This window comes from Neomonachus schauinslandi, chromosome 1, assembly GCF_002201575.2.
Source record: "Neomonachus schauinslandi chromosome 1, ASM220157v2, whole genome shotgun sequence".
Taxonomy (NCBI): Eukaryota; Metazoa; Chordata; class Mammalia; order Carnivora; family Phocidae; genus Neomonachus; species Neomonachus schauinslandi.
In genome coordinates, this window is record NC_058403.1 from 146,666,606 (window position 1) to 146,682,906 (window position 16,301).

At 45.9% G+C, this 16,301-nt stretch overlaps 1 protein-coding gene across 2 annotated transcripts in view; it reads right to left on the reverse strand.

The window, feature by feature from the left end:
• Positions 1-6,722: 6,722 nt before the first annotated feature.
• The window catches only part of LOC110594314 (myosin VIIA and Rab interacting protein), a 339,915-nt gene continuing 330,336 nt past the window's right edge, over positions 6,723-16,301 (reverse strand). For both annotated transcript variants that reach the window (XM_021705851.1, XM_021705850.1), the window contains 5 exons: positions 14,087-14,248; positions 9,871-9,975; positions 9,698-9,758; positions 8,024-8,142; positions 6,723-6,821 (listed from right to left, as the gene is read on the reverse strand). In XM_021705851.1, coding sequence (XP_021561526.1) covers positions 6,789-6,821; positions 8,024-8,142; positions 9,698-9,758; positions 9,871-9,975; positions 14,087-14,248 — 480 coding nt within the window. In that variant the 3' untranslated portion in view covers positions 6,723-6,788. The remainder of the gene's footprint in view (positions 6,822-8,023; positions 8,143-9,697; positions 9,759-9,870; positions 9,976-14,086; positions 14,249-16,301) is intronic.

Consider the following 16,301-nt stretch of genomic DNA (forward strand, 5'->3'; position numbering starts at 1 on the left):
ATATCCCATTAGGAAAAACTGACAATGCATGCTCAAAATAGGTATATTCATTTGTAAATTATTTACATGTCCTCTCATCTATCATATATTTCATATTGGTAAACTTACTTCTAGATAAAAAATAAGTACAAAGAGAAGTTCTAGCATTTTCTTTTGCCTACCCCCAGCTGACCATCTTTACATCCCATGTGTCATCTGTACCCCACTTTGGACTACTACTTTAACTGTTAAGTTCTCGAAGTTCTGGCTTTTGGTAGGCAAAGAATAAAGGAGAGGGATCCACTCAGAGAAAAGATGGGTCATGGCTGGGCACATGGGCTGTGTTCAAAGAAGTCAATGAAACGATTGAGCATCTCAAAGTTTTCCCGCCTTATCGGTGATGGCAAGAAGCCGTGATTGCATCCAAGAACTCTGTTAACTCTTGCTCAGCCTGGAGCCCAGCTAAACTAAGCTGAATTTACTGGCATCTACTGGGACCTGCAGGTTGTGAGCGTCTATGGATACAAGGGCTTGTGCTTTTAGACTCTAGGGGGCAGGTGCCTGGACTGTCTATTGCCACCTGGGATTGCCCTACTGCCTCTAGAAGAGGGACAAGGGTGAAGTAAAGGTTTGGGGGTGCCTCCTGCTCCTCCATGTTGGTGTTAAGATTTCTCCTGTGCATTTCAGTGTCTTGAAGCTGCTCACTCCCAACCTCTGGATGGGCATGAGAGGGACTGCTCCCTGTCGCACATAATCTTCAGTTCAGTCACATGGGCGTGGGGCAACCACACGGCCTAGAGCTGGGACCACCTTGGCCATTCTAGATGAACCACATTTGTTTCAAGCACCTGCTCCGTGCTGGGCTCTGTGCGGGGTGAATAGAACCCAGTTCCTGAAGAAGCTTTCAGGTCAGTGCAGGAAGCCAATGCAAATATGCACATGCATGCAGGGAATGTCTTGGTTTGGGTTTTCCCCAAAGGAGACTGTGTTCAGTAGTTCCTTGGGGAGGTGACCCCAGGATACGTGCTGAAGGAGGGATAATGTGAGTAAATGAAGGGAGGGAAAGTCAGAAAAGAGATGTTAATGAAGAGGGTACCGCTGTGGGTAACTGGCCTCTATCCCGCAGGGGGCCCTCTGAGGGACTCCATAGAACCTCGGAACCTTGCTGCTCAGGTGTGGCTGGCAACATTGGCATCACCTGGGAGCTTATTAGAATTGCAGCATCATGACCCGCCCCCCCCCACCTCAGACCCTGCCGAAGCAGAATTTGCACCTTAACATTGGAGAAGCACTACCTTAATGCTTTCATCTTTATCAAACATGATAGCTTTGATATAAAACATAATTTTCATATTGCAGGACTTGATTCTACCAAACTGGGTCCCTCTAAATAACTTCTTTGAGGTTTCTGATGTTTGAAGTGCGTATTAAAGTTTTCTAGCCCCTTGAAATCTGTTTAAAATGCAACTCCATTTACCTGCACTTTATCATAATTATAACGCAATTGCAGAGACAGAAGGTTCACACAACCAACTGTTCTGTAAAATGCAAATTGTGCATGGGAAATACTTCCCCTGGGAGAAAATGGAGTAGTTGTTGTGAGAAGTTATTTTTAAAAGAACACACCAAATGTCTCTTGTGCCTCAGTGTTTTATCAAAAATTTCAATGAATAGAGGACCTTTTGGAAAGATCAATACACATACACACACAGGGCGAGAACAAGAGCAAGAGAGAGAAAGAGAGCGAGAGGTGCTACATTTTGGGGAAACATGTAAACATAACAGAAATTTCATGTATAAATTGTGAAATGTCAAAACCAAGCAGCTCAACACTTTGCTTATCCATCCTTCATATTGGCATGCGATTTTACCGTTGATAGCCACTCATCTTCATTTCATCCCCAACAGAAGGATTAATCTAAGGTGATAAAACGCATTTTTCAGGGAGTGAATCGGTTAGTCATTCCTGTGTAATAAACTACTGCCAATCTCAGTGGTTTAAAAGAGGGATGGTTTATTCTTGCTCATATGTCTAAAGGTTGGTGGGGTGGATCTGCTGATCTCACTCAGCTGCGCTCAGCTGAGCTTGGCCGCAAGCCACAGGTTGGTTGTCTGGGTCTGTTCCTTGGACAGTGGGCTGCCTGTGGCATGTTCTCAGAATGGCAAAATGTAAATGGACAAACCCAACTCCACAAACATATTTCAAAAAGCCCTTTATGTAGCTCTTTGCTACTATCTTATTAACCAAGGCAAGTCATGTGGCCAAGTTCAAACCAAGGGTTGGAGAATGTTTGTATTCCCCCCCAAGTTCATATGTTGAAACCTAACCCCTCAGGTGATGGTGTAAGGGGGTGGGGGCTTTTGGGAGGTGATTGAGTCACAAGGAGCCATCCTCACAATTGGGATTAGTGTGATTTTAAAAGAGGCTCCAGAGAGATCCCTCGCCTGCTTGCAGGCGAGGGCACAGTGAGAGGCTGACAGTCTGCAACAGCTTCCGGCCGCCTCTGGCCCTGTTGGCGCCCTGGTCTTGGATTTCCAGCCTCCAGAACTGTGAGAAATAATTTCTGTTGTTTATGAACTGCTCGGTCTCTGGAATTTTGTCAAAGCAGCCCAATGAACTAAGAGAAGTATGTTCCACCAACCATAAGGCAAGTCACATGGCCAAGCCCAACGTCAAGCGTAGTGCGCTCCTCCCAGAGTCAGGGTGCAAAAGGAGTGCGTATTTTAGAGCAATGATCTTTTCTACTGTCGGTAGGAAGAGTGAGGCACAGCATTTTGCCTAAGTCATGGTGCAGATATCTCCAACCCATGGTGCAGATATTTTCTTTTTTTAAAGATTTTATTTATTTGACAGAGAGAGAGAGACACACACACACACACACAGCGAGAGAGGGAACACAAGCAGGGGGTGTGGGAGAGGGAGAAGCAGGCTTCCCGCTGAGCAGGGAGCCCGATGCAGGGCTTGATCCCAGGAGCCTGGGATCATGACCTGAGCGGAAGGCAGACGCTTAACAACTGAGCCACCCAGGTGCCCCTGAATGATTTCTTGTCCTAAGAAAAAGTACCTATAATATACTATATATACATCTATAATATATATACCTATAACACTATAGTACCTCTAGTACTCCAGGATTCTGCTGAGTTTCCTCATGGGTTATTTCATTTAACCTTTTTTTTGTTTTTGTTTTTTTTTCATTTAACCTTTTAACAACACTAGGAAGATTTTTATAACCCATCTCACATATAAGGCGATAGGCCACAGAGCTAGTAAATGGAAAGTCTTAAGAGTGGAGCCTAGTTTTTTCTGGCAGCCTTCAAGTGCTTTGACTATTAGGTCACATTATTATTTATTTATTTTTTGGTCATGGCAAATCAAGCACTTATCTCTTAGGGGAAAATATCATGGCTACACTGTTCCCATTTACCCCAGAAGCAAGAAGAGCTGTAAATTTTCTAAGAGTATAGCTGCCCTTCTGTCTTGATATTCAAATTGTTGGCTCAAATAGGTTCTCTTGAATATTCAGATTGATGAGGCACATTGGTTGCTCAGCAATGCTTTGGGGGCTTCTGGGTTAGAGAGGCGGAATGCTCCTGCCGCTAGAACGTGACTGGACTGTCTTTACTGCCTTACATATCTGGCTATCCTGTGGGGGTGGGACTGGGGGGAGGGAGGATGGAGAAACCAGGAATTCCAGCCAGAAAATGCTGCCTGAAGAGGACCTCAGATGGGCCTACTGATGTTTTCCTCCCCCCATCTGCAATGCCTTGTCCACCTAAATGTTAGCCTGTTTGCTTTTAATGCTTAGCAAATACTGTTGTGCCAGGCACATGAATAGTCATGTAGAGAAAGGTAGACCGAGCGCTGGGGATGACTGGGTGAATCCCATGAATCTGTGTCTTAACAGGTGATTCTGATGCCCACTCAAGTTTGAGTATGACCGTATTAGGCCACCAGGTGGCGAAGGCCCATGGCTTCCATTCGTGTTATTCTTCTCTCATTCACTTCCCGTCGGAGGAGAGTTCCTACTCCTCCTTGGGGATGGCAACGTCCAGTGTCTGGGCAGGCCAGCCTCAGAGAGGCCACAGTTGCCACTGAACCTGTGAAAGACTCTGGGAGAGTCACAGTCCTGCTTCCTGCATAGCTACCCCATCCCTGCAGAGACTGGCAGGGGCCTCTCCACTCATGTGCAGGCTTACCTCCAGGGTCCCAGGGTCCTCAGCCTTGGCACTGTTCACATTTTGCGTGAGATAATTCTCGGTTGCGGGTGGCCATGCATTTTAGGATGTTTAGCAGCATCCCCGGCCACTATCCACTACATGCCAGTAGCAACCCCCCACCAAGTTATGACAATCAGAAAGGTCTCCTGAGGGATAAACCCACACTGCTCCCCTCCTGCCCCCTGCTTTGAGAACTGCTGGTCTTATACTGGGGAATTCTGCTCTCAGGACAATGAACAATGGAGAAGCAAGTGGTGTAACTGGAAAGAATGGGGGTGGGGGGCAACAGTAGCTTTAAATGTCGGTAGCTTTGAACAGTAGCTTTGAACGTTCTTTCCCTGTCCCCTCTGCACTCCCAGTCCTCCCCAACCCAAACAACCACACACACACAGACATTATTTTTCATAAATGACTTTTACTTCTTTATCATTTCTCTTGACAGTAATTCTTGGCAATATGCACATAACATGAAGGCAAGCATAACTTTCAGAAGTCATCAAAGATATGGTCTTATTGTCCTCATTTTCTTAAACCATCAAAATATTTTCATTTATAAAAATTAATCTAAAATATATATTGACACTGAAGATCAAAATCACTTGATGACAAAATAATTCTTCTGAAACTATAACATATGCTTATGGTTTTTAATAGTAAATTAAATCTTTGCACTCATTTGGCACAAGGAAACCTTTATAAAATTTCAAATGCCATAGAGCAGGGTTCTTCTTTTTTTGTTTTTGTTTTTGTTTTTGTTTTTTGCAAGGCTTACACAGTACACATTTTTGTCAAAGAAAACTGAGTATTTTAACACTGTAACACAACAGTAGTTGCTTTTCATGCCTCTTAAAGAAAACATTCTATTTGGAACTCAGATCTTTTTTTGTTGTGTTTTTAAAATTTGTATTTGTCTGCTTTGAGTCACACCAACAGAACAAAAAGCCAAAGACTTACTTTATTTCAAAGGAGTCATTTCTGTGGGATAACACATACACAGCATCAGCACGGAGTATCACTGGAAGATAGGTAGACCCCCATCAGGAAGGGATCATAACGCACATCTCAGCAGCAAATCAGGTCTGGGAATGTGTGTAGCAGCAAAAGAATGTAGAAGTTGAAACAAACACGGAGTGAGGCTTTTGTGGGGCATTCCAATTAGACTTAGTTTCAAGGTGTGACTTTAGCAAACTAATCTCTCTGGTCCCCTCCGTTTCCAAATCTGAAAGATGGGGATACCTACCGAAGAGGGTTGCTCTAACGATTAAAAGTAGAAGGAATTGCCTCCCTGAAAGCAATCACTTAATAAATTTCGGTCAAACTTGCCTCCCATCATTTGCTTCCTTAGATTCAGAATGTCTCAGGGACAGATTTAAGAAAGGTTGTAAATGCTCAGTTCATCTTGCGAAATTCCATTCCATTTGCCTTTATACATACACTCTACATAGTCATGCATTTGAGGCCACCAACGTGGAGCTCGTGTCAGCTCTTGTGTCCATTAAATTCAGTTTATCCTTGCTTTTTTCATGCCTGTAAGTTTTCCCAAGGCGATTCTTTAACCAGGTTTACCTTTAAGGTCATTCTACTTCTTTTGCTGAATATTTATCGGGAAATAAATTTTCTCACGTGGTTATTGTCTGCAAGAATCCATTTACCTAAACCCCATTAGACGGGGACGCGCGGGTCATTGGCTAACCCGCATCATGTGGATTCCGGACAGTGCCCTAAAGTTAAGTCAGTGTTGAGGCTTTCTCAAGCTCCCCTCCCCTTCAGAGTGGGGAAACTATCAGTAAGTCCAGGGAAGAGACCTGAACTCTCAATGAGACCTTGTTTCAGATAGACCTGGACATGGCGTGGGTGAGGCCGAGCTTTCCATTTCGTGGCTTGTGATGGCTAAGCGATGGGAATGACTGGTTGACTGGTTATGCCCGGGGGATGAGGGGGGAGGGGGGGAGGGGGTTGGGACTTCCCGGGAAGGAGGTGGCCAAAGGGAGACCTGCATCCTTGCCCGGGTGCACGCTCTCCAAATGGGACAGTCCCGATGGTTCACTACGCGGGGCATTTGCACTTTTTTTCCTTAGCGCTTGGGGGACAAAGATGCTTGTGAGAGATCAGTAAGAACTGATGGTGAATTAAATGATAATACCCATCTCACTTCCTTCCGCCCCCCCCCCCCCATAGTTTTCCCTTGGACCAATAAATTTTGACCCGCACTTCTAGTCCAATCAGAAGGAACCAAAAAAAAAAATAAAAAAAAAGAGAGATCTTAAAGACAACAGAGAGTGGCAAAGCGGACAGGGAAAAGATGCATCTTGTGCACACGGCGCTCTGCTGTTGGAAGCCCGCGGCGCGGCTGGCTGTCTCGGATCCCCCTGCGAGCCTAAGGCAGAGCGCGGGCAGGACCGCAGTGCGCAAGTCCGGGACTGCTTTCTGGGTGAGGTATCGGGACAGCCCTGGGCAGCGGCGCACCGTGGCCTCCCCCAGGCCCTCTCCTCGGGTGGGAATCCGTACGGTATTCGATGGCTGTTGGGTCAAGGCACTGTCGTGTACGGCCGGAGGCAGTGGGTCACTGGCAGTGGAGTCCCGGGGCGCTAATACGTCACAGCCGACTCCGGAGAGGGCTCCTGCGGGGATACAGTGAGTGCGCCGTCACTGCCCCAGACTCGATCCCCCCCCCCCCCCCCCCCCCCCCCAACCCCCCCCCCCCCCAAAAAAGAGCGAACAATTCAGGGGCATTTACTACCCTCACAATGTCACGTGGCCACCACCTCTATCCAGTTTCAAAGCCTACCAAAACCTCTTACCCGCCAAGCGGTGTCTCCCTCCTCCCACAGCCCTTGGCGACCACTAATCTCTGCTCTCTCTCTGAAAGGTAATGTTTATAACGATCTTATTTATAACAGATTCCTTCCCTGGCCCTAATGGTCTGCCCTTTGAAGTGCGATAAATGCAGCGTTTTAGCTCTTTAAAGTAACAGCCCGGAGCAAAGTAATTGGACTTGAAAAGGTCAGGGGTCATGGCTGAGCAGTGAAGAAAAAAAAGCAGTGGGCAGCGCTGTTGCCACTCGGTAACCCCAGAGGGCATGGCGACCATTATGCCATTACTTGGGGCTCCTGCACTCAGGGGACAGGGACCATGAGGGGAAGGAAAGGGAAGGGAGGGATGGGTGATGCGTAAAAGGCAACAGAGTAAACTTGCCCTTGCTTCAGTCTTGTCACCCACCCCCCGTCTGCCCTCAGCATAATGGTACCACTGAGGCAGTGTAGCTGGATTAGCCCTTCCCATAGAAAAAGCGCCTAGCATAGGTAGGTGTTTGGTCAAACGATCCATTAGCCCTCTTTACAGGCTCGCCAGAGTTTGTGCAAATTATCTCCTGTCCCTTCCTCTGCATTTAGGGGCAGCTGTTGACTTTTTTTTCAGGAACACAACAAGTAATTAATGGCTAACAAGAAATTTAAGGAAGAGTGAATATGGATCAAAAACAGGATAAAAACTCTGACACCTCAACCAGACCTTACATTCCTATGTATGCATTTTTAGTTCTCTCATATCAAACCCTACAAGGAACTGGATATATAGTTGTGACGATGTATCCACGTATCAAAGAGGTTAGCAATACCAGGCAGGGTGCTCATCACTTCTCACTGCACACCGCCCCCCCGCCATGTTCCCCGTACTCCCCCCACGTCCCCAACCAACAGACCGTGAGATCATGCAGGAAGGATGCTACCTGGGGCTCTGATGGGGGAGCTGTGGACAGACGGGCTACAGAATGGAGGCCCCATCTACAGTGCAAGCGATGGGCACTGGGACACAGCTGACTTACCATCAAATCCTTGGTGGTGCTTTTCCTTTCATTAGTCCTGTTTGTCGAGGAGCCTTGGAGAACGAAGTTGCAGTTAAATGTTTTCATGGTGGTCACTGAAGATGCCTCCATGTTTTCAGCTAAAAGGAAACAAATGGAAATAAGTGATACCCAGAAGCTGGGCTGAGTGTTGAGGAAGAAAGACCAGGTGTCCCCATGACCCAGATTTTGGTTCTAGATTTGGCATCTCATTCCAGTCCACAGGTCTGACTGCAGAAGCTTTTAATTTTGTGTTTATTTTTATGATATGCACCAAACAAATTCAAGAATCATTCATGGCTTTCCAGGAAAGGGTAGCTTGGAGATAATCCACCATAGTTCATAAATTCTTTTTTTTTTTTTTTTTTTAAGTAGGCTCCACGCCCAGCATGGAGCCCAATACAGGGCTTGAATTCATGACCCTGAGATCAAGACTTGAGTTGAGATCAAGAGTCGGGTGCCTAACTGACTGAGCCACCCAGGTGCCCCATCTATAGTTCATAAATTCTTATTTGCGATTCTGGAATATAAAAGGCTCTAAAAGTTGTAAATCCTTAAAACTTTAGGGCCCAAACTGTCCAATGGCAAAACCTGACTTACACTGACATATGGCCATTTAAAATCCTTGTCCATCCCACTGAGAGTAAACATTCTTTTGTTAATGTGTTTATCAGATGCTGCCCCAGACACCACGGGGAGGGGGCTGTTAGGAATTATACTATACAGGTACCATATGACCTTTCTAATGTCCAAGACATTCTTGAAACATATACTTATCCAAGGGTTTCAAATAAGGGACCACGGATCTGTAATACATTGTAATTGTATGGGGTTTTATGGATTCAATAAATGCTGAACAAAGAATGATGGAGCCAAGACTCAAACATATCTTCTGACTGTCTACTCTTCTGATCTGTAGACCTGAAGTCCTAGTTTGGTACCATCATATGTGGCTCCTGAATCCAGGGAAATTGTTGAAAACGCCCAGTGGAGGAGGAGGACAACACCAGCATCGCTGGAATCCCTTGTGGGTTGCTCGTTGTGTTAGATGCCTCTGGTGCCCTGCCCACATTTCCCTGACATCACCACACATTCTGGCATCCAGCACCTTCCAACAGCATGCTTCTGTAAGCACCGTCACTCTCTCTCTGCTCATGCACCGGGTGGGGCAGAAGTACCAGGGAATTAATGCCTCCCCCCCGTACATGTCAGGGGATGATAGCTGAGAGTTGAAATCCTCATCTTCCTATTCTTTGGGTGGGAAACTCTGAGGTGCAGTCGATACTATCTCCCTGAAGTCCTCAGGCGGGATTTAGCCTCATTTGCCCAGAGAAATAAACTACGAATTAAATTGCACTGCATTGACTTAATTTCCTTCCCTGAATCATTTCTCGCTTCTCCTACCAGTGTTTCTTGGAATCACTTCCCAAATCCCATCCTTGTCCTGGGGTCTGCTTCTTAGGGGGATTCAAGATAAAATTCGTGCTCTTGCCACACTTCTTAGGGGGATTCAAGATAAAATTCTTCACAAGAGCACTTCTGGGTGAGAACCTCCCCATTTGAGGTCTGATCCTCAAACTCAAATCACTGAGTCACTGAAAGTAAATAAGTCAGGCTTAATTCTTTGGTAGCTCTGTGGTTTTACTGTAAGCACACCTTTTACTGGTGGGGCAGGCAGTTTCCTCCTCTGCTGCCTTGATGTGTCTATGGTTTGTACCTACAAACAGAACACAGCAGTCAACACACCTTCGCAAAGCCAAAGACATTTTATCTTCTAAATATTGCAGGTCGTGCAATATTCCAACAGAGGAAATGAGGGACAAACGCACCTGGTTCCTTTGCTTCTGATCTCGTTTTCTTGTGAGGCGCACACACGGTGCTATGTTTAATCCTGCAATGGTCAGGGCTGAAATCCGGCTCTCGATATCAGAGATCTTAATGCAACAGAAAGAATCAGTAGGGGAAAAGCACAGGTGGGGGGAATCTTTGTTAAAAGTGACAGGAATCTATAATGAACAAATTTGCTTTGATGTATGCTCGCTCATTCATTCATTCAACTTCTTTTTTTTTTAAAGATTCTATTTTTTTAAGTAATTTCTACACTCAATGTGGGGCTCAAACTCACAACCCCGAGATCAAGAGTCGCATGCTCCACCGACTGAGCCAGCCAGGTGCCCCTCATTCGTTCAACTTCTACCAAGCCCTTCTCTATCTAGTGCTGTAGTAAGAAAATAAAACACAGGCCTTCCTTTGTAAATTTAAATGTCCAGTTTGATAGCTCTAGAGTATATCAACACCCTTGTCAGGGATATATCTCTAGAGATAAGTGGAAGCCCGTGGCATGATGGGAACCCCAGCCCAGCATAGTGGGGAGAGGCGAGGGAGGTGATCAGGAAGGCTTCCAGAGTGGGCCACACTTGATGCGAGCCTTGAACGGCAAGTATGATTTATAGGTCCTTCTTTGTTCTTCCGTGACTCCATGAACCAAAACCACAGCACCAGCTCTTGGGAGGGAGGCCGAGCAGTCCCTGGTTCAAGTCCATTTCTTTCATTAAAAGGACGAGTGCCTTGAGAAACTCTCTTTTCTCTCTGGGCATCAGTTTCCTCGACTATAACATGAGAAGATCAGAGAGAGTTCAGATTACTTTTCAAGAGTCTTAAGGCAGATTCAGAGAGCAAGAGCCCAGTCAGTGCCCAGAAAGAACCCTAACCCATCCATGTCCCCAGGGATGAAGAAGACATAGTCCCTGCTCTTAGAAATTAATTAATATGTGCTATCACCATGCTAAGCATTTTAAATACGTGAACTCATTCATAAACCTATGACATAGGTACCATTCTCTTGGTTCTATAGATGAGGAATCTGTGGCTCAGAGGGATAAGTAACATAGCCAACATTTCACAGCTGGTCTGGGGCAGAGCCCCAAATTCCTGCCAGTCCTCGTGCTCTTGCCACACTGCCACATTCTAAGAGGATCTGCAAAGGCCTGGCATGGGAGACACGGGGAGAGGCAGGAACAGGCTAGCAGAGTGGAGGGAGGAGGTGGGGATCACAGCTGTCCTGTGATCTCTGGACACAGCCTGAGTGCTGCCAGGGCATCAGACAGGGAGCCTGAAAGTCGGCCAGCAGCCAGTGTGTGTGGCCCCTGAGGTCTCTGCCACTTCTCCAACCCCTCCATTCTCTTGAGCTGCTCAGGACAAATTCAAATTCTGCTGTCATTTACTGAGGACCTCTTCGGACAAAGCCTATTGGGACAGATGTTACAGAAGTGCAGAGAGAAGGACTGAAGGGTCGGCGAATATGGGAGCTGCTTCCCCTCGCCCCAAGTGCAGGCAGTCTTGGTCAGAAGAGGAAGAGGAGGAGGGCAGAGGCCAAGGCTGTGGCAACTGGTGAAATACTCCAAGCTGTCCAGCAGCCGGCTCCCAGGGGAGACACCGTGCAGCCCCTGCCCCTCCCTGGCCCCCAGATGCCTTCTTGTTCTGACTCCTCACATTTCATATTGAAAGCTACATTCCTTTGGCTTATAGACCAGTAACCTGAACAGGCCCCTGAGAAAAGCTGCAGGCTAAACTTTTATCAGTCATGTGCAGCTGGTGTGGATTAGATGCCCATGTTCTTTCCTGGAAGCAGTTTCGATGGAGGGCCTTGCTTGGCAGGCCCTGAGAGAGAGGTCACTGGGAGAGCAAGCTGCTCACCTCCTGATTTGCTGACCGGCAGGCTCTGGAATAAGAAGGGGTTAAGTTTTTGAGTTTTAGTTCCTAGGGCAAAGGCCAGAGAAAGAGGAAAGAAGGCTACCGAGGGCTGATTTTGCCTACATTTTGCTCTCTCTCTCTCTTCTATCTACCTAGTTGTGTTCCACTTCATTCCTGAGACTGCATACCCAGTGATCCTTACACTTGCTAGAGGGGATGACTAATTCAGCTCTGAGTTTCCTGGGAGCCAAAGCAAAGAGATCAGTGTAGGATTCTATGTCCACAAGACAGAGACCCAGTGCTCAGAAGAAGAGCTTTTCCTGATACTGAGAGTTAAGAGAGACCTTCCCCAGGAAGCTCACAGAGATGATGTTGCACGAGACAGTGGACAGCACAGCAGCACACCCCCCACCCCATGGCTCATCCTGCAGTCTCCCAAAGCACCGGGCAATCCTGTGCCAAGGGTAAACTCCAAGGTGAGAGAGTCCCTAGAGTCTGACCTAATCCAAGAACAAGTTCAGCGTATCTACCCTCCTCAGTGGGGACAACTTGGGATGAAACAGACAACAGGGAGCACGAGGCTTCATTCTCTGGTGGCAGGAAGGCAGTAGGGGGAGTCTCCATGGTACTGAGGGTTCCCACATTGTGAAGATCCATAAAACTGAAGGCAACGTTGACAACCTCCCTTGCAAATTAAGGACTACAATTTGCAAGTGGATATGTGTCTGATGGCAGGACAAGCACATTTCTCAGAAAACCACACAGCACAGACTGGTGAAGATTGTGGCTGTGAGGTCAGAAAGACAGGTTCAAGTCCTGGCTTCATCACTCTTTAGAGATCTGACCTTGGCAAGTGGTTTAACCTCCCTGAGCCTCAGGCTCCCTAGAAATAAAAGGGGAAGATAACAGTAGCTATGTTACGGAGTTGCTGAAAGGATTAATTACAATAATGAGGTCAGGTGTCGAGTACAACTCGTGGCACCAAGTAAGGCTCACTGAACACTAGGCATTATTGATCACATTACTGTCATATTTAAAAATGTATAAAGACTAGGCACATTCAAACACATAGAACATGGGCATTTTGGACTCCAGGATTTTCTGCCATAAAACATGGCTCCAATAATTTAAGACTAGAAATATCTAGAGCAGGAATAACTATCCAGTAAAACCCTGCCAAACACGCATAAATGATATTACTTCCTGCTAAACCACTCAGGAAGTATTTGCCGCAAAGTATACCCCCAGAAAACAAATGGGATTTGATTCTACTGTATATAATTTTGATCATATATTGATTAAATGTTGGGTGGAAACCAACATTCCATTTCTGGAAAATAATTTGTATTTGAGGAGAGATGGTCTTCAGCCATTCTTGCTGATAATGAATAGTCGACAGGGCTATGTGCAATGAGACCATTCCTAGCATGCCACATTAACTCATCCACAGGGTGGAGAATGGGCGCCCTCCCATTCTCTAGAGTGCTTGATGCTGCCGGTAGTGGTAGGGATTTTTGACTCTCTAAAACAAAAATATTTATTTAAAAAATAATTACCACTCGAGATCATCATCTTCTCTATCCATAGGTGGTTTCCATTGACCCCAGGTCCCCTAAGATGCAGTTTTAAGATGCAAGGTCTATAGAAATATCACTGAACCAGAGGTCTATACTGAGCGTATACCATAGAGACCAGCATGTCTCATGGACCGCAGGCTGAGAATCAGCGACTTAGTCCACAGTCCATTCCAATCCAGAGTCAGAGGCCATGGGAATACCCATGTAAGCTTCAAACTAGTATCTTCACAAAGTTACAAATAACATCATTTCGGTTCTGAATCGGCCATATCTAAATCATGCAAAATATTGGTCTGAGAAATCCACACTTTTAATTTCATTCATTTATTCACCCCATTTTTACTGAGTGCCAAACCCATGTCCGGTATTACGGTAGGCACTGGAGTTACTGTGCTAAGCTAGGCAGCTGTAGTCTTGTCTTCATGGGGCTTTTAGTGTATAGAGGGGGAAACTGGCATCAAGTAAGTCATCAACCATGTGATCAAGGTTAGGGAAGGATGGTCTTGGGATGGAATGGGGACCTATTTGGCCAGGAGACCCACCTGTGGGTCAGGGATTTTGTCCAAGAGGAAGGTGCCATAGGTTTAATGAGAAATCTGATATATTATCAAGGCTGTCATTTTTAAAAAGGAGGGTTTGGTGGAACCCACCCAAAAGGACCGTGCAAGCATGCTAGAGAACTGATAGAAAGGCTCTGCAATCATTCTTGTGGAAGATGGGGTGCCCTCTCCCCTTTCACGATGGTGCTCCATCTGGGCAGAGAGGGAGTTCTTACCTGGAGCTCAGCATGGTGGACCTGGGCTGCTGCCGTGGCCACCTGGTCCTCCAGGTCTGCCAGTTCGGTCTCATCGGTGCCACTGTGGATGCAGCGGGCGGCACCCTCCAGTTCATTCAGCTGGCCTTCCAGTCCATACACGGTGCCTGCCGCCAGGTACACCTGCAGAGGAGGTGCAGCTTCTGAGCTCAGGTTTTGGAACCGGGACCGGGGTGGGGGTTCCTTTCAGGGCACCCTGGTAATTCAGGGCAGTGACAGAGAACCAGGCTCAGCACTGGGGGAAAAGTCAGGGAATGCCCCCATTTATAAACATTCTTCACACTGAAATGGTAGCATGAGGTCTTACCACCCCCTCACTGTCAACCACACCTACCCCCCCAAACTTTCCTGCAAGAAAAAGCAACTTCTTTTTTTTCTTTTAAAGATTTTATTTATTTATTTGACAGAGAGAGAGCGATAGAGGGAACACAAGCAGCGGGGGTGGCAGAGGGAGAAGCAGGCTTCCTGCCGAGCGGGGAGCCCGACGCGGGACTGAATCCCAGGACCCTGGGATCATGACCTGAGCCGAAGGCAGACGCTTAACGACTGAGCCACCCAGGCGCCCTGAAAAAGCAACTTCTAAGTCTTGAAAATATGATAAAATCGTCCAAAGGACGTGGCGTCAGCTACATAAATTGCAAATTTGTCCAGTGACTGTAACAACCATAGTGCCAAGACAGAAGACACAAAGAAAAACTCATGATGTGATTTTTCCAAGAAAAATCTTGGTTGGCATTTGGCAACTGAAAAAAAATCCAGAAAGCATAAAAGAGAGAAAAATTAATTTAAAACAATGACACATTTTGAGTGAATTATGTCTGATTGATGACCTTCGGCTTGCCTGAAGCAGGTTAAGAGCGTTAAGATGAACCTGCAATGTGTAGTAGGAAAACAGTTTATTTCTTAGAAAATTGTGCAATGTTGAAAGAAACAAGACAGTTTTTTAAGAGCCTTTGAAAGTTAAAGAGAAAATCAGATAAAGGGAATAATCTGAGGAAAAATTAAAGGCAGAAAAATTTGACTCATGAGTTTATAAGGCGATTGCCGTAAAAGGGGGCAAACAGTAGGTACAATCGTTGCAGTAATTCAGACTGAGGGATGCCGGCCACGGTGAGCGAAACAAATGTCCTTCAGCCTAAACAGTAATGTGATGCAACAACCAACTACATGGAAGGAGATTGATCCAAAGAAGCTAATTACTTAACGAGAGGTTTTTGAAATTTAATCAACATATGTAAAGCTCTAAACATGTAATCACAGCAATTTAGAGTTGATCTGAATGAAAACACACGGTCACACACGCTCTTTTAACTTGAGTTAAAAATAAAACTGTTAGGATAAGCCAAGAGCTTGTGCACACAAGTCATGCCAAGTGTTTTGTACTGAGCGATGCCGAGTGTTTTTGAGGAGGGGAAGAACGCTGAGGTGCTCCTACCCTGTCAGTTCCTTGGCCTGATTCACGCATCTGCATTAAAACTGGCAATTTTACAAAACATTTCAAAGTGGAGCAAAGGCAGGGGCAGGTTTGATGAATGTGCATTTGTGCCTCGCCAGGCACGATGAACTGGGCTGGGGAGCTTCCCGCGGTGACTGACACAGGGGACGCCACGTTAAGTGATCCGTCAGTCAGAGCGGGGTCCTCGAAGCAAATGTCCGCTGACAACTGCCATAGTTCAGTCGGCCCTTAGTTTTGTCCTTCTTTGCCATATGCAAGGATCAGAGAACTTCTGTTTCTAAAACATCCTCACAGTTAATGTAAGACATTTATTCTTTGTCTTGAAAACAAGATACGCTTCTTAGTTGTTTGTCACACGAGGGAAATGATGGATCTTTCAAAGCCAGTTGAGGGGAGAAAACATTAAAAATTTGTGTCTTAAAAGTTTTGACGTTGAAAACGTCTCTTCAGAGGAGAAGAAAATTGAGGAAAGAGAGAGGGAGGGAGAGACAAGGAGAGACGATAAAAAATGTATTTTGATAAGATAATTTAAAATACAGACTTACAGGGTTGCACAATGAAACAAATTTTGGAATGATTATGTAACCGAAACAAATAATCTCAGTGAGTGTGGCAATGGGGTTAAACAAAACTTGTCATAACTTTGGTCTCAGGAACCTTGATTTTCCCAGAACACACAAAACTCAACATCATTACATCATACAGCTGTGTCATCTTAAC